This window comes from Myiozetetes cayanensis, unplaced genomic scaffold (genome assembly GCF_022539395.1).
Source record: "Myiozetetes cayanensis isolate MyiCay16 unplaced genomic scaffold, myiCay2020 scf12, whole genome shotgun sequence".
In the NCBI taxonomy this organism is placed as follows: domain Eukaryota; kingdom Metazoa; phylum Chordata; class Aves; order Passeriformes; family Tyrannidae; genus Myiozetetes; species Myiozetetes cayanensis.
In genome coordinates this window covers 16,445,091-16,463,500 of record NW_026086826.1, presented here as the reverse complement: position 1 = coordinate 16,463,500, position 18,410 = coordinate 16,445,091, and the positions used below count along the sequence as shown (strand labels likewise).

General features: G+C 40.4%; 1 protein-coding gene across 2 annotated transcripts in view; it reads right to left on the bottom strand.

The window, feature by feature from the left end:
- Nucleotides 1-17,339, bottom strand: part of BTBD8 (BTB domain containing 8) — a 39,506-nt gene extending 22,167 nt beyond the window's left edge. The window contains exons 1-9 of one of the 2 annotated variants that reach the window (XM_050306578.1): nucleotides 17,212-17,339; nucleotides 16,949-17,134; nucleotides 9,122-9,396; nucleotides 8,203-8,320; nucleotides 5,046-5,135; nucleotides 3,190-3,270; nucleotides 2,046-2,142; nucleotides 1,317-1,405; nucleotides 996-1,098 (exon numbers count right to left, since the gene is read on the bottom strand). In XM_050306578.1, coding sequence (XP_050162535.1) covers nucleotides 996-1,098; nucleotides 1,317-1,405; nucleotides 2,046-2,142; nucleotides 3,190-3,270; nucleotides 5,046-5,135; nucleotides 8,203-8,320; nucleotides 9,122-9,396; nucleotides 16,949-17,134; nucleotides 17,212-17,324 — 1,152 coding nt within the window. In that variant the 5' untranslated portion in view covers nucleotides 17,325-17,339. The remainder of the gene's footprint in view (nucleotides 1-995; nucleotides 1,099-1,316; nucleotides 1,406-2,045; nucleotides 2,143-3,189; nucleotides 3,271-5,045; nucleotides 5,136-8,202; nucleotides 8,321-9,121; nucleotides 9,397-16,948; nucleotides 17,135-17,211) is intronic. The other variant, XM_050306579.1, reaches the window with a different exon arrangement.
- Nucleotides 17,340-18,410: the final 1,071 nt, after the last annotated feature.

The window sequence follows — 18,410 nt, the reverse complement described above, 5'->3', positions numbered from 1 at the left end:
AGACTGGAAAAACCTTCCACAGAAGCTGGACATACACTTGGAGCACTACCAAGTACCACAGTGCCATGAATGTTCTGCAAACGCTGGCAAGCTTAAAGGTAGCCCATGTATTTCAACCCAAACTGTAAGCACTGCATCTTTATACACCAGAATAGACACAGAGGGGAAGGAAGGCCCAAACATTTATCTTTAAACTGTTGTGATAATGTTGCACCATGGCCCAGAGAAGAGCCTGGAACTGTGTCAACACTTGCTCTTGGCTACAGGACACACCTGAGGTAGTCTGGAGATGGGTGGTGGTGTAACTATGAATACCTGAAAACATTAGTTAAAACTTCTCAAATATTTATACAAGATGTGACACACAAAGCTATGTGTATATTCTATGAACACTCAGCATACTGATCCGATACAATGGTAGAACACTCAGTGTCTCAAGAGATAACAGGTGTACTATTAGGATATTATAGCTCCTGTCTTCACTGTCAGAACTATGCATTCTGGCAGAAGGTCTGTTCAGGCTTTAGAGCTGAGGATACTCTTAAGCTTCTCTCGGTACGGCCACACAGCTCTGAAATCTCTTTGGTTTTCAGGCTTTCGCCTGAACATGCAGTACAAGCCACAAGGGGCCTTACAGTTCATCCAGTCCCAACCACCCTGCCCAAGGGCAGCGACACTTTCCACCACACCAAGACCTGGCCTTGAACACTTCCATAATGTTGCATTAGGATGTCACAGCTGTGTTTCAAAAACTTATTTTCTATTACTATACTGGACTTGGATCTAATGATCACTAGCCCGTGTGCCATGAAGGATAACAATGACATTTCACATCAAAATCAGGTTTTAAATTGTCGTTTTAATGGAAACTTTTACATAGTATAAATGTGCTACAAATTTAAAATACTACATTGGTTATCTCTTAAATTACATTGTACATCTAAACAAGGAAAAAAATTACATTGTGCTATTTTTATACAAAGCACATTACTTACCAAAGAGTTAATCAACATAACAAGACAGTTGTTCTGAAGTTCAGTGGGTAAATTGGCAAAGCTTCTCTCTGACAAACATTTTGCAAAATGTTTTCCTACCCATCTGTTGAAAAGAGAGCCACTCTTAGGTAAGGAAGATGAAAAATGTTTTATCTTCACTTGTTAGCATAAGTGATACACCTCTTAAGTATTATGAAGAAAAAGAATATTTCAAATGTGAACATCTCATATGCCAAAATAAGCCCTATCTCACAAAATAAGATAATTTAAACAAAATGCAGAGAATGAAAAACAAACATTATTTTATCTTCTTTTACTCACTTCATGCAAGCAGCATATAGGTTTTCCACTCCCAATGAATGAGCAATAGCCATGCATTCTAGTACAGGTTGCTGTTTTCCAGGAACAGGCTACAATTGTTAGAAAATTACCACAATTATTGTACATTCCGATTAACAGAAACAACAGAGAACTACAAAATCTTCAGTTCAAAGAGAAGTCCTGTTAGCTACCCTGGTATTCAGGTTTGTTTGTCTTTATGCAGAATATGGAAGTCATCTGCTTCCACACGTCAGTAAAGTAGGATTCAGCCTCATGAGCATAATGCATGAAAATGCTCAACTCTAAGGAGGTATTTGTTTTTAAACTAATTTCAATTGAAGATAAATATTTTCTAAATATATGCCCCTGAAATATGATATGCAGATATACAGCATTTCCGTATCTCCACCAAGAACAATTACAACTGCAATGGGACATGTTAAATTATACTCAGTGTAATTTAATACATTGAATTAATCGTGTGGAATACTGCTTTTCATCAGCTGGGGTTTACAAGTTTCTATAAACAGGTGGATGATACCACAGGCCTTACTCCCATCATCAATCCCAGTGAAATCAGCAGACTCACACATAAGAACAGGGTCTGTAGACTTAAGCTAACACCTTGACCACACAGTTAATAAGTATATTTTCAATAGCATGTGTTAAGTAATAGAATCAAAATTCTTAGGCTTTATAGCTCACAAAGCAGCACGAGAACTGACGTACCTTCTGGAAAAAGTTGCAGTAATCTCTTTTCAAAATGTAGATAGCTACTTCTTTTAGCCCATCCAGCCCATACATATCTGCAATGCCCAACATGCGACTGAAGAGAAAGCAGTGGCAACAGGAATCAACAAGTCATTTTGATGGATGCATTTTGCTTACAAGACAACTGACACGCTAATTTCTCACCTCTTTGTTCAGCCAGAACTTACTGCAGAAATAGACTGATAACCAAGTGTGCCACTTGCCAAAGAACAGTCTTCAAACAGAAACATATACTGACCTAATTATAAACTCCCAGCCACTGAGTTCAGGCTATATAAAAGTAAGCCTCAACCACAAGCTCAAAACACTGTTTAGAAGCCTCTCAGTTTCTCTATTTTAAGGATAGCAAGTGAAAAAGATATTTGTGTCAGCGGAGTTTTGGCATTTTGCAGGGTTATTTCCAAGGATTACATAAAATGTTATGACATTGTTATGTCCCTTTCAAATATTAAAAAGCACAGTAAGCAAACTATTAATTATTTTATATAATAATCAATACAATAATTTTATTTGCTATATTAATTCATTACCCAAACATTGACAGTGGGGCATATTATGAACAATTCCATATTTTTAAGAAACTGTAGCACTTTGCTGTTCAGTGGCAGAGTTCAACATCTAATATATAAATGGGTTTTCACAGATTTCAGAAGTTACTTCGCTAATACAGGATTATGTATAAAAAAGTGATTAAGAACTATCCCAGAAGAAAATGTCAACATCTACAATGGTTCCCCTATATATCACCTTTAATGGATCTAAGACTCACTACTTTAGCATTCTCATTGTTTGAATAATTATTTTAAAATAAACACATTAACCATTATATGCTATCACACATTGTATATATTATTCTGAAAACTAAAAGGAAAGTATGGGCAAATTAGGAATTACTTTAGTATAAAACATTCCTCCTGTTTTTCACTTTCCTCATACAGTATTCAAAAAACAGCTGGCACACCTTTTCCAGCAGCTGTCAAATAAAGATGATTCCTTCAACAGTCTTATTTTTGGAATTTTCCTTCTGACTTTTAACCGAGAAAATACAGAACAATCAAATGAACAAAACTACAACTAAAAAATAATAAAAGTTGACATATACCCAACATCAACTTTGTCTGGGAAGTCCAGAATAGCTCCATATATAAAATGCAAGATGACACTCATTTCTGCATGGCTTATGCTGCAAAAAAGCAAAGATACAAATAAAGACATGTCCAGAATAAAATGCACTACATTTCTTAGCCAATAAATATACATTTTGTAGTTTTCTTAGAATGCTAAGTAGGAATGTTACATCTCAAAACTTAGAAAGCCTTTATTCAGATTAAGGAAGCTGGAATTCCTACACGGTAGCATTTGCATCCTTTCATAGTCCCAGCACCACAAAGCAGAAAGGCACAGAATGCCTGTTTGAAATGATGGACACGATCTCCTGAACAGCACCTCATTGTCCTTGCGTACACACGGCTTTGTGTGCCATCTTCAGAGCCCACAAGTGCTTTGCACATCAGTGTAAATGGAATACAGTCATGCAGATGGAGCTAAGACCCTTTAAAACACTGAACATGTTTAAGTAACTGACACTGATGACTAAAAACAAAAGGAAAAAAGCCCAACGTTGCAACATGCAGAGGAGCAAAATCAGCACAGCTGTCTCTGTGTCTCAGTACACACGACAGCCATGAAGTCACCAAGGAGCTTCCCCAGTCTCGGCAGTTGTCACCTTATGCAGAGTTCTCATTATCTCAGATTAAGCCATATGTACTTTATTTATAAGTGCTATAAAAGAGAGCACAAAAATCAGCACTAAGCAGAAAAGTGAACTAGAAAAGGTAAAATTACGGATATGATTCATTATAACAGAAGTTATGAGACACTGGGATGGAGAATATGCTCACATAAAGATTAAGTACTTCTCAGGAGAAAGCCTCTACCGAAAAATTAGGATGAAATTTTCTTAACCACATAGAAATCAATTACAGAGAGAGAAGCGTAAATACCAGAGTAACTGGTGACTATCAGCCTCTAAAACATCCCATCAAAGCTAAGGAATCAATTAAATTACAAGTATAATGTTTTATAAGGATTAGGAATTTATAACCAAAACAACAGACAACGTTCCTGATTTTGCAGCAGTATTATTACACTGACAGAACGCTAAAATTATGGTCATTTGAGAAAGTATCACTTGGCCAAGCAATTTTCTATTAACACAAAGCAGCTACATTTTGTAGCACTGTAAGGTACACAGTTCTTCCTGAAGAAAACTGAGTCAGCCTACATCATGCCTGAACAAAAAAGCTGCCATGTACACAGATCAGTATTCCTTTGTTCTTAAAGGAAATCTAATGTATTTCAATTGATTTTTTCTGATACTGAAAAGAACTAACCTGGCAGTCCCCAGCTTATTTATGAAACCTTAAGTATTCATCTTACACTGACAGCTCCATTGTTTTCAGCTCTCACACTGAAAGCCATTGTGAACAAGCAAACTAGATAAAACTGCTTTAGGATATGCTGCTGGAATATCATAATTAAACACTATTTAGGAAATGTAATTGTTGTCTTTACATTGTAAATACACACTTATTGTACAAATAAGTGTGAAAATTACATTGTTCAGACACTCATACTTTTCATGACATGTACAATGCAAAGTGAAAGAAAAGAATTCTCAAATACACTATGAACACTAAAACATACTCTACAAAAAAGGATTAGTGCCCTTCTCCTGATGAAAAATCCTTCTCTGAATCATCTGACAATATTAACAAGTACACTACACACACAGTCATCCTGAAGTCAAAACAGTTCTCAGTAAACACATCAGGCTGGAGAAAAGTGTCAAGGCAGATTAATCTTCAGTGCTCTGTACACAGCACAGTTGTGCCATATTTGCAGTGATTGGAAATTGCCTACCTTTGCTCCCACACGACTTGCAGAGACAACACTTACCCTTGAAGAGTGATGTGCTCTTGGGAGCTCTCAGCCCAACTTCCACTCAGCATAGCAGCAAAGTAACTAGATCTGGCACATAAAATGGCCCTGAGAGAGAAAAAGTAAACATTATTCCACTAGATACAAATCTTTATTATGACACTCTTTGATAACATTGACTTAAATCTTTGCCCTTTATGCATTAAGGTGTCAGCTGTATACTGCATGCCTTTTCTTCCAGTATGTTTGGAATTTCAAAATGTGCTAGAAACAAACCAAACAGTACTCTATAAAATTTTCAGTTAAAGCTTGTTTTTAGTATGACTTTGAGATTCACACAGAGGAAAGTAATTCTCACAAGCATTTTCCTTTCATATAAAATTTCACATTTATTTCTTCTGTTTTATTTAACAAATAACAGTAAATAACCTTGTGTCTTAAATTCTTTTTATACTACAAAATGTGTATTTATCAAAATGAAAAGAGAAGTATGTAACTTCTTGCATTCAAAACTGGCTGGTCACTGACCAGCACATCCTAAAAGTCAAACAAAACTTGATACAAACATATGCTAGAACAATGTGATGTGCGTTTACAACACTGTTTAAGAAGAGTTAAACACTGTTTAAGAAGAGGTTATCAGTTACCTGTGTTTAGATGTACTACCCTTGTATATTTAAAAGGCATAACTGGCCGTGATGGGGCTAATTCAATTTGCTACTACTTCCATCAAAGAGAGAAAAGAAACCCCAGACCAGTAGTCTGTGTAGCTCAGTATCTCTGCACTATCAGAGCCTTCAAAATACCACATAAAACCACCTTTGCAACAGGAGCCTCTTAAGGTGGAAGTGCAAGAGCAAAAAGGAAGAGAAGGTAGTGGATTAAAACTGCTGTATGATTTCAGTCTTCCAGATCCACACCAGTTATAGTGTTAGCCTTCATACAGCTTATCTGGGCTATTGCAGCCATAGACAGCATTGTCATACATACAATTCTTTCCTGATGCTTACTAAGCTTCCTATTATTTATAAAATTATTTTATGTCACGTATTTCCTGTGGCAGAAAAAGCGAAGAGTTATATTAGGCACGAGAATCCTTTCTGTTACATGTATTTGCTGTCTCTTAAAATGTTGCAGAGCACTCTCATTTTGTGTAGGAAGAAGCATGAAGAAGGCTATTTATGGTCTCTTTTCTAGTCGTTATATATTCTGTAATTTCTCATCTCTCTTCCCTCCTCCTGCTTCAGAAGTCTCAATGCTTTAAATTAGAAACTTCTCGCACATTCCTCCTGTGATTCATCCAGCAATTATAACAAAGCTTTTACAGACTGTTTCATATCTTAGTGAAATATGTCCATATGTAAATGGGTACTACATCATCACTTTGAATATGTGAAATTCTGGATACACACGCAATCTTCTTTTTATAAGATACAATAACACAATATCACAGAGATATGGAATACACTTATCTCCAATTTTTCATCCCCTTCCAAATAAACTTTAGTAATGAGCAGTGATCAGTCAACTTCAAGGGCATAGTTGGAAGCTGGTATTTTAAATGAGACAGGCACTCAGCAGAATACAGACAAGTATGTATTACCTAAATTTTATCAGTGTATAGTTACAAAACACATGGAGATACCAAATTAATTTGAAGTACATCTATCTGTGCTTTCCTACCGTGATGGTTTGTGCCAATTTTATCACCAAACAAACCTGACTTGCTCCATGCAGAGCTCTGTAAGAACACAACACAACACTAGGAAAACGTAACTTGGCAAGTCTCTCAGAGCACTGCCACTCACACTGGTAAGCCTGCTGGAAGTTCATAGGACTTCATGAGAAAGTAAGGAATGCTGAGACAAGTGGGTGGGAAAGTGTGGGGGCTTAAACTGTTTCCTGTTTGAAAACTTCAAAAAAACCTCCTTAAAGTAAGTAAATAGTTCTGGTGCTTTCACCACCACGATACCCAAAGTTAGATGTCCCTTATTAGCTCCTGCTGTTCACATGACGCAGTGCTAAAACAAGCAAGGCTTGTGCCTGCTTCAGAATTTCCTTGTTTTTTCTATGATTTACTGCCATATTTTTTGATGCTAGTTAAACTACATACATTGCTCCAGGCAGGAAGTGGCCTAAATTAACGAAGCTCTTTAGAGCTGATAGAATCTCTCTGTTGATTTTTTGTTTCCCAGTAAGTATTTGTTTCTCAAAGTTATGGATCTGAGAACACGTAGAACAGAAGAAACAAACATGCTTAACTATACCACATTCTGGAAATTTAGGATACAGCCCAGCTCTATTATTTAAAAAAATAAAATACCCACACACACTATTATGACATGTCTTTTGTAAAGATATTGTACTGGCAGTAATAACCCCCCGGCTTCGTGTTGAGAAAATACTGAAAGTAGTGCAGGGTTTTTCTAGTCTCTCTCAGTGATTTTTGTACTCAAAGAGAACAAAATACAGGCTGTCTGGTTTGCTCTCTCAAATGCAGACTTATCTCAAAGGTACAAGAAATGGTACTGACACTTTAATTTGCTTTCCCAAGCTACAGGAGTACAATAAGCCAAAGTCCTTAAACAGTCGTGGACTTTAGATCTAATAAAATCTGCTGACAATCTTCACACCTACATCATGGAAGCAATTCAAGTAAAATCAGATTTTGTAAGCACAGATTCTGAAAAGCAGGAAAAAAAATTACTACTCCAGAAATTTTCTACCTGTATGGAAATTTTATTCAGCACTAATAGCTGAATAGTTTAGGAATAGATTTTTCATTTTCTTTACAGACCATAGATTATTTATATTTTATTATTTTATATTTATATAAAAAGTTTTATATATAAAAGTTTTATATATTTATATAAAAAGTTAGCAAAATAAAGCACACAGCATTGATGCTTGAGTATGTACTCATCATATGAGTTTACAGTGGCAATCTCAGAAGTGCTAAAAGTGCAGTTGTTTTCACAACAGTTACTGTTGATAAGATAAATAATACTCATTAGTATCAAAGTACAGCCACTTCAGTCAAAAGACTTAAAAACTGTAACAGTTTACAGCCAGGGGACAGCACCAGCAGTAATTTCCAACAGATATACAGTAACAACAGTGTTTTATACTAGAAGGCTTTTGGGTGAAAATTTTTTTACTGTAAATACTTATGTACCTGTGAGCTTGAAAATCTTTGCCTTCTATGCAAATATTAATATCTGGACAACAGCACTTCTCGTAGAGCATCATTAAGTCTTCTCCTAACACAGAGGCAGTTTCTAGTCTGGAATTACCTGCAGATGGAGAGAAATAGCTATTTTCACTCTGGCTGGTGTAGAGCAGACTACTGACAGTACACAGACAACTTAAAATTTTGAAAAGAAGACTCTGACATGAAAGCTAGGATTTTCCTTGAAGGGTTTCCCACCCTTTGCATTTTACTTTTCATTTTGACTTGAGATATCAGAAATTTGACTGATGCTCCATATTTGGTACCTACAGAAGAAGTGTTATAGTTACTCTTTCATAAGATGATGCAGTCAGTTCATTTTTTCTGCAGAGATACAGAACCTCTGCATTAAAATAGAAGGCTCATGCAGGGCTACAGGCTTCCACCTGAACAGATCTGCTGTTTGATCCTGTGTTGCTGACACAGCTGCAGCAGCCAACACCTCTGGTGAAGATGCATTTCCTCATATTATTTCATTCACAGTTGTAGTACAGAAGACTGAAAGGGTCCAAAATCCTCATAAAACAACACTGGAACTAATGCAATTTGCTAGGAAAGGAAAAGGATGGAGATATTCTGCTGTGGGGAAGTTCCACATGGTGAGGGCTCGAGTTTGCTGATGCCTGGCAAGTCCTGTCAGATTTATTATGCTCCACATTGGCTGGGAACTGTTCTTGCCAAACTTCTACAGCAATTCATTTTTTCAGACTGTGAGAGAATGAGGTACACCATAGGAAAGAATATCCACGTAAACTGTGCTATAAAAGTAATTTTAATTTTTGCCTGCATTTTTGTAACTGTAGAAGTATTTGAATCATTATTTAAAAGACAAAAAGAAAAAAAAAAAGTATAATTCCAAACCCACCTGCAGTGTCTCTGTTGCTTTCTACATCAACGACTGCTTCTGGAACTTCCTCAACACAAGACGAACAAGCAACTTCTTTCTGTGCAGGCACAGCTCCACTTGGAGTATTCTGTTCCACAGGTGTGTTTTTGCTTTCTCTGAGACAATTTACATTTGTTTGAGTGTTCTGAAGGGTAGCAATGTTGTTTTCATGTATTAATTTGGGTTCCAATACTTTTTTCATCATAGCCAGCTCCTCAGCTTCTTTAAGATTTTTATCAGATGAATATACAAGCCTAGAAGATGAAACTAACTTTTACTCCTGTAATTTCTTAATTGATCAAAACAAATAAATAAAAAAATGACATTTTTTTATGTAAGAAAGTTCATGACCAGAAAACAAAAGCTGGACTCTACAGCGTTTAAAAAACCCCACCTTTTAAAAGCTGTATCTCTGGAAAACTTATTTCTGCAATGCTTGAAAAGCATAAACAAGAACTACAAGTAAAATGTAATATCAGGTTAAAAGGAACTGATGTATAAATCTCAATATGACCAAAAGAAGACATCTGATTGTCCTTTAATGTAATCAATTTTACACATCCAAAAATATAAAACCCTTCTAACATCAAGGTTACAAGTACAAAATCATAATAATTGTATAGACATATAAATGAATTTGGGAAATAAATTTTAGTTTCACAGGAAGTACTTGAAAGCACAAAAATTTGCAGTTAAGATCACTCAAGAACTTTCATTTTGCCCATATAGTAATTCCAGCTTCCCACTTTCCCATCTGTTTCACCAGCTTATTTTTGGCTCAAGATCTGGAAGGCTAACAAAGCCTGCAGTCTGTGACTGCAAAGATCTTGTATTTATAGAAAGATACTGCACTCCAGCAACTTAATGGAGCCTTACAAAGCCAGAGTGAACAGATAACATGCTTTATCCGTGGTTTCATACCAGACAGATGAAGTTAACAAAGTTTAACAGAAGAGCTGCAGTTACTTTGGATGTACCAGACGTGTACTGAGAGATCTGCATCGAGTCACTCATTCCATGGCTTTTTTGTTAATACTGGGAACACAGTAATTTGAGTGTGCCATTTGGACACTGTCCTATAAAGGGGCAGAGAAAACATACAAAGAAATCATCTTCCTTCTTAAGTATTTGAAGGATTGAGATAGGTAGAATTTTTTGTGTGTATCTGATATAGGTCCTCACCAAGTGAAAATGAGGAGAAACAGGAATGCAGGCAATAAGAATTTTAATATTCTATTAGATTTTGAAAGCAAGGGCCAGGAAAAGGTGTGACAGGATTTCACACTGAAAGACTGGTGGACCCTTTTTACATGGGATTTTAAGGTTGTTGCATCTGTATGTGTATTCATAGAAATTCAGCAGGTTATCTTCATATTAGAGTCCTGCTTAATACAGACTGTAAATTTACTATTTTGAAAGACTCATGGAAGCATCCTTTATTTTACTTCACAGACAGTAATAATGATTTTGGCACATCTTTTAGAAATTTCCTTTTATCTTAGTTAAAATCCCATTAGATGTTTCCAGAATGCAAGATTCTGCAGTTTTCTGAAACCTGTTATAGAAAACTTTCCTTGGCAGCACCATCTATTTTATAGACTCATAGAAGTCTTTCTAGAAGCAGAGTGAAGCTTTCTAGACTGTCTTCTACGGAATATCAAATGGTGCATTTCTGCATAAACAAAAGCAAGGGAAATCTGTCATCCACAGCAAAATGCATAGCTTGGACCTTGGAGCTCAGAGGGTTTAGTGATAATGTACAACCATCTCTTTAAAACACAGTTGCTGTAAGAAACCTGGACCCTTACTGCAGAATTACGACAGGAATAGCTGTTAAAAACTGCTCCAAACCTCATGAGTAGGCTTCATTCAATGTGACATCCTAGTTTCATAAGCCTAAAGTACAGAAGATAACAGTTCTATAAAGTTATGAATCTCTTCTTTAAATCAGATAGAGCTGTTGTCAGAAGGTCTTAGATCTTGGTCAGTTTTGAACTAAGTAATTACAAGACAGCAGTTTTCATAGTCGTCTGAACAATCTAAGAAGGCCTTACCACCTTCACAATAAAGAATTTCTTCCTAATATCCAATCTAAACCTACTCAGTTTATAGCCATTCCCTCTTGTCCTCTCACCACATGCCCTTGTCAAAAGTCCCTCTTGAGTAAGCACCCTTTAGGTACTGGAAGGTGCTCTAAGTTCTCCCCAGAGCCTTCTCTTCTCCAGGCTGAACAACCCCAACTCTCTCAGCCTGTCTGCATAGGCACCCCAGCCCTCTCATCAGCTTTGATGCCCTCCTTTGGACTCATTCCAACAGGTCCATGTCCTTCTTATGTTAAGGACCCCAGACCTGGAGACAATACTCCATGTGGAGTCTCAAGAGAGCAGAGGGGGAGAGTCACCTCCCTTGACCTGTGGGTCACATCACTTTTGATGCAGCCCAGGACTGGCTTTCTGGGCTGTGAGCCCACACTGGCCGCTCACACTGAGCTTTTTGTCAACCAACTACAACTCTCAAGTGTGCTCATCCAGCCAATTCCTCATCCACTGAATGGTCCATCCATCAAACCTGTTCCTCTCCAGTTTAAAGACAAGAATATCACACTAACTAGATTAGCACCTAAATATCTTCTTTACATGTGTAAAATACCATATTATAGTTTTACTTAAACAAAGCTATCAGTTACTACAATAATGTACCAAAATGAACCCAAAATATGTCTACTTTTGTTAGTAACAATAACACCAAGAATGTAAGAAATCTCCCTGCCCACAGCTGTAATGCACTAATGCCTAGCAAACCTGACTGCAGCAAATACTCTCAAATACTGCTAGGATTGCAAAAATATTTCAGCAATACACCTATAGCAGTGAATCTGCCTTAGTGCAAGTCAGGCCTGTCATATGCCCAATTTCAACATACCATAATCACTTAAGAGTCTTCCATTTCCCTTTGGATTTGCTAAAAGAACCGTCTGCTTGATTTTTGCAGCCAAGATGGTTGTTTTAACTCAGTTGATTTCTTGACAGGAGTATTTCAGTAATCTTCTTCTCATGAGATGCAATATAAACTGCTTCACTGCCTCACCCAGGTGCTGATTAGATTTTCTAATTTCTTGTAAAAGCTCAGCATTTCAGAAGAACCTGATCCTTAAGCAGTCAAGGTCCCAGTGAAAGTTTTCTACCCATTTCTCATAGATCTATTTTTTTTTTCCTTGGGGCACAAATGCATTGCATTAAGATTTTGTGCTTTCCAAAGTAAGATGTTACTATCACACACATACTGAATATACTTTGACTTGACAGTTTAGCTTCTCAGCTGCCTCCGATTGAGATTAGATATAAACATGGATCAGAAAAAAAATCCAGTAAGAAAAAAGACAAACTCATTGTTTCAATGTATGTGGAAGGGAGATAAGATTGCCATTGTCTGTTATGTGTTTAAAGCTCACTTTCATCAAAATAAACAAGTCATCTTGGTGAATGCTTTCTTCCCTCAACAGGATATAGCATAAAATCTGAGCTACCACCTTCATGTTGTACATTACTTATTTCCCTCTTTCCCTGCCTCAGCAAAGTCTTATTCTTCTCAGTGACTAACTTAGCTCATGTTTATAACCACAAAACTAACCTGGTGCTGTAGTGACAAACTCACACCAGACAATGTGGTTGTATGAACAAAATCCATTAAGTTAGAACAACCTGGGTATTCAAGAGAAGCAGATTCCTTAATCCCTTGGTAAAGAAAAACTTTGATTCACAATAATTTGTTCTCAGTTTTCACTGTTCTTTGGACATAAGTCTTAAGAGAGCACTTTAATTTCCACAATTCAGGACTTACTGTTTCACAAAATTTAAGACAGTTCTCATGTTGCCATATTTGTAGGGCAAGGTTTGTTACCTCTATTTGTTTTAGTAGGGATGAGTTTTTTTTCATCTGTATCACTGGTTCCTTTATGTCTTAATGCAGGAAAAAGAATAGTAGTTGGGCCAAAAAATGCACCTGTAAGGGCCACAGAAAGCCCTATGCAGTTAGCTTGTTCCACAAATCAGTCACTCAGACAAGATGAGCACGGCAGGCTGCACCACATCAATAGGCATGAGTGGTAAGGAGGATAAAAGGGAAGGACCTATCAGAATAGTCTGTATAAACCATACAATTTCAAGAACATGGGAGGCATGCTATTCTTCTGAAACAGTGGTGTGCAATCACAACCCACTAGAGGGGAATGCATAAGCCTAGATATTAAGGGTAAGATTGCTGAGGCATAAACATAACGGAATTCAATGTACACATGCAGAAGTCAGGTTTGTTTTCTCCAAAGCAGCCATTATCCAGTGTGGACTGTGACAATCTAGGAATCAGTAAGAATAAACTCATGCACAAGTTACTTAAAGAAATATTTCCCTTTTTCACTACTTTGTAATGCAGTTATGGAACTGTAACCGGAAATTGTATTTAAAGAACAAATATTCACAAACGTGTTGTATTTGGTGCAACGGTTTTATGAAAACCTCACATGCAAGAGAATGTCAAACTGAAAAGAGCTAAGCCATCACCTTCTGTAACGTCAGCACGATGTCATGTAATTTTAACAAGTATCTGACCTTATTGCTTGGGGATTTTTCCCCCTGCACACCGAAAAGGTTCTGATAGACATGAGCAACGAATGAGACTGCAAGAGGTGTGGCCACCTGACAGCTGAAACAGGAACATGCTGTAGGGTATCTGCTGTATTCATAGCAGTTACTACAGCCTAAAGTTTTTTTATACAAAGGAAATGTTTGCAGAGACTCTACAGAAAGAAGTTACTGCCCTCATGCTGTCTAGGAGTTTACTTCCAGAATGTTTCTGCCTGCACTTAAGAGAGATGTAGCATCCTTGTACTGCCTGATACAGAACTCTACAAGCGTAACAAGGTCGAAGCCTTGGCTGGTCTACATTGAATCAACTGCTGGTATTGCAAACTAACCCCTGTGGCAGTAAATGTCACAATGACAATTGTATTCCTTTGTATTTGATTGTACTTATTGCTTTTTAACTGGATCTGTCATTACGTCCCTCTCTGTCCTTCCCTGAATCAGCTGCTCTTAATACAAATATTAAGAGACAACAATAACTAGATTTTTTATTGCTAAAGCTGTATTTTTTCCAACTGCAAGGGAAAATAAAAAGCTGTTTGCCTCCCAGTTCACAAGAGAGTAATGACCTAATGATCTGTGACAGACTGTTGTCCTTCGGGAATGTGGAGTTTTCCTTCCTGAGGCACACAGCAGAACCCTGCTTAGGCAGTCATCTCCTGCCATCCACGTACTTGGATTGTTGACACTTTTCTAGTGGTGTCCCAAAGAGTGACAGGAGGCTACTGGAGGGTACAGTCAATATTACATTAATCAGGCAAAAACACAGGGTGCACAGTGCCTACAATATGGATGCTGCACTTCCTGGTGTCCTCAGATACTGCAAGTGGATGAAGGGAAACAAAACTGCTTAAGTTGCTCTTCTGTTTTGTGCTGGGGCTCTGCAGAAAGATCAGCATGAAGCTCACCACGTCCTCCCTCCTGCTCAAAAATGCTCAGAAGTTTGGCAAGAGGAGCTGCACAGCCTTCAGCACACAAGTGACACGCAGCCCACATCTCTCCCGATGAAGAGAGACAGAGGCCCAAAGGAAGTGCGCCTTACTGAGATGCAGGCCAGATATAGCCCGTGAGAAAACAAAATCCCCAAATCCCCAAGGAAAGACATTTTTCACTTGGGAAGATAAAAGAAAAGCGGAATATAAACAGGAAAAGAAATGAGATTTTGTTATATCTTCAATGAACTCTTCAATACTATACTAGTATTCCACTTCTCCATACAAAACTAGAACTTTTGTAGAAGACAACATCTTTCTCTCAGGAGCTCAGCTGCAGCTACAGGTCTTTGTTACAACTCATCATGGTGGTTCACATGCTCCAAGAACTAGGCTGGCTTCCAGTAAACCTTAAGCTGTAATTTAAAGGCACTGTTTTGCATTTGTGAAGATTAATTAATTTGCATCCTAACAAGAAACCACTGAGATTCAACAGCCACTGATACTAGCAGAAGTAATTTCAAAAATGAACTAGGTTCTTTTCAACAAAGGCTGCTTCCTTTCTTTGGTCCAAAGGGGTTCACTGTTGTCAAACTTCACTGCATTCTGCGGCACAAATTTTCACACAATGTGCTAGATTAGAGGTCCCAAAAGGTTAAGTATCAAACAGCACCGAAGACTAAATTAAGAAAAAGCAATCATCTTGCAAAACACACTTCATACATAGCTTAAAACATATAGGGAGGTTCATTTAATACAGGGAGGTTCATTCAATCTAAACTCACTGTGAAAAGATAAAAGGTTTATAATGAGATGAGTTGAGTTTAAAGGTGCTTTTCAATACCATCCTTTCTGGAGAATATACAGGACTCCAGACATCATCACTTGCCTTCCAGCAAACACAAACAAAATTGAAAGCAAGTATCAGTGGACTGTAGGCATATAAAGTGCTTACCATTAGGAAAACAAAAAAATGCTGTAACAGTATATAGATAAATAAGATAATTATTCCAAATAATTATGTCCAAATTAATTTGATTTTTTTTTTAAATTTGCATTATCATGCTTCTCCATTAAATCCTTACATGAATGTGAAAGAAATTAGTTATACCAAAGTAATAACAGAGTCAGGAAAAATACGAGACAAAACCCATACTGTTTTGTTTCTTACCATTTGTTTTGCTAATGCTCCTGCCAGGCTGTGACAGTAACGTAACAAATGCCTGTTTATCAACCTGTTCCACTACAATGATTCTGTGTTTCAGATATTACTCTGGGTTCAAAAAGTTTTCTTTCATAATTATCATAACTTTAGTATACCTAATACATATTTTTAGCTATCAGCTGCCTTATTTACAAATTTAAGGAAAGAATGAACAAAACCAATAGGGAGAGGTCAGACTATTTCAGGCACTAAACTTTAAAGCTGCAACATCCTCCCCCCTTCCTCTTGCCAACAATCTCAAGACTCTACAGCTACCTTCATTTTCTAGGCACATCCTGAACTCATGTGAAATCCCAGAGTGCCTACCACTTTACACCAACACTCTTTTAGGGAAAGTAGTTGGCACTGCTGCAGCTTTGTTAGAGAAAAGTAAGTCTTTGAAAGAAGATGTTGCATGTGGGGCAACGGGAAAACAGCTGGCAGTGCAAAAACACGCTGGCCCTTGCACCAGTCCCTGGGGAGCAGCCAGCCACACACCTCCCTCTGGGATCCCAGCTCAGATCAAAGCTGTGCCGTCTCTGGCCTAGCCCATGGCTCAGGAGGACTTGAGTGATGAGTTTCTAACTTTGATGCATTTTCATCCAACTTGATGAAGCTCTCCTAGGTTTCTGTATACATAACTTTTTTTATTTTAAGCATGACCTGACAGCAGTTTTTTTCTGTTTCCATTAGGGAATCTTGCTAATAAGGGTGTTAGTAGGCACAGACAATCTTAGAGGATATATTCAGGATTTTTGCTGCTTTTTTTCTTTATCTACTACAAAGCCTTTACATACCATAAAAAGCATGCTGTGGTGGAGAGGGATAAAGGCAGAGGAAAGTAAGGAAGTTACAGAAAAGTCCTCTGCCAACGCTGTAGGAAGGCTGTGAGAGTACTGCCTTGAATGGGAAAAGCTTTACAACAGTAAAGCTTTTACAACAGGTGTTAGCGCCGGGAAACAAGAAGAGACAGGACACGAGAAGCGGTGCCAAGGCCACCTCATCAGCCCTGCCGCGGCCGAGCACTCACCGCAGGAAGCGTCGGATCTCGGCGGTGCCCACGCCGTCCAGCCGCAGCATCTCGGGGGGCGGCTGCCCCCCGCCCAGGGCGGCGAAGAGCCGCGGCGCCCGCGCCAGCAGCACCGCCCGGTGCGCCCGGAGCGCCGCGTCGCCCACCCGGATGGTCACGTCGGAGCGGGTCCCCTCCGCCAGCAGCCTGCGGGACGGCACCGTTACCGCCGGTCCCCGCCCCGCACGGGCCCGCCCCCGCCTCGGCCACCGCCCCGCGCCCACCTGCCGATGTCCTGCCGGAGCTGCTCGGCCAGCGCCTCCTTCAGCCGCTGCCGCTCCGCCGCCGCCGGGCCGGTGCCCTTGGGCGCAGCCCCGCCGCCGCCGCACCGCGCCATGTGCCGGCCGCCGCTCCGCTCCGCGCCCCCGCGCCGGCAGAGGCGCGGGGCGGGGACGGGCAGCCGGTGCCTTGGGAGCGGCCCGCCGCACTCACGGACACAGCCGGGACGGCGGCCACGGGCCGTGCCCGCCTTCCCGCCAGGGCAGCGGGAGCAGCGCCGGCACCGCGGGAGCCTTCCCCGCTCCGCGCGCGGGGCGCGGCCAGCGCTGCCCTCCGCCAATCAGGGCCGGCGGCGCCGCGCCCGGCCCCGCCCCCCCGCGGGGTCCGTGCCGGGGGGCGGGACCTCCATCCCGGGGGCGGGGCCTCTCAGCCCGGCTGAGCGCGGCTGCCGCCGGGAGGGCGCCCCCTGGCGGCCGCTGCTCCCCCTCGCCGGCCCGGCCCCGCCCGTCCGCGCCCCGCCCGCGCGCGGAGCGGCCCTCAGGGGCCCGGCGTTCGACGGCGACCCCAGCCCGCAGCTCCCGCAGCCCCCAGCCTGCAGCTCCCGCACCGCGGGCAGCAGCCCCCAGCCCGCAGCTCCCGCAGCCCCCAGCCTGCAGCTCCCGCACCGCGGGCAGCAGCCCCCAGCCGGCCGGTGCTCCGCGGGTGCTCCCAACAGCGGCTGCCCTGCCAGAGAAATAATCTGCTGCTCAGGTGGTAGAAGTCTCTCTGCGCCGCCCTCCTGAGGCAAGGGAGAGCCTTTTCAACTTCAGAGTAAGAAGCACGTAACCATCTAAGCTGATAAGTGCTGAAAATACTCAGGGGAAAAGGCTTGAAGGCAAGTACCATCCGTGAATGGAAGAGGCGAGATGGATACCACTGTCGTGATCCTGAGGAGACTCCTGTGGGACTTGGTGAAGTGGCCGAGAGGGAGCGGGTTGCCAACCCCGAGCTGACTCCGGGCAGACAGCACAGCTTGGTCCTTACTGGCAGGGTCACACCAAGCAGGGAAGAGGCTTTGGAAACCCAATAGGCAGGTGACTCACCTATTCTGCGTCTCATACTTTGTGTTTCTTTTTCCTTTATAGTTAGCATCCAGCTTTCTTCCCTCCTGCCATCACACGCAAGTTAATTCTACCCTCTGTTTCCATAATCACTGTGTCTCTTC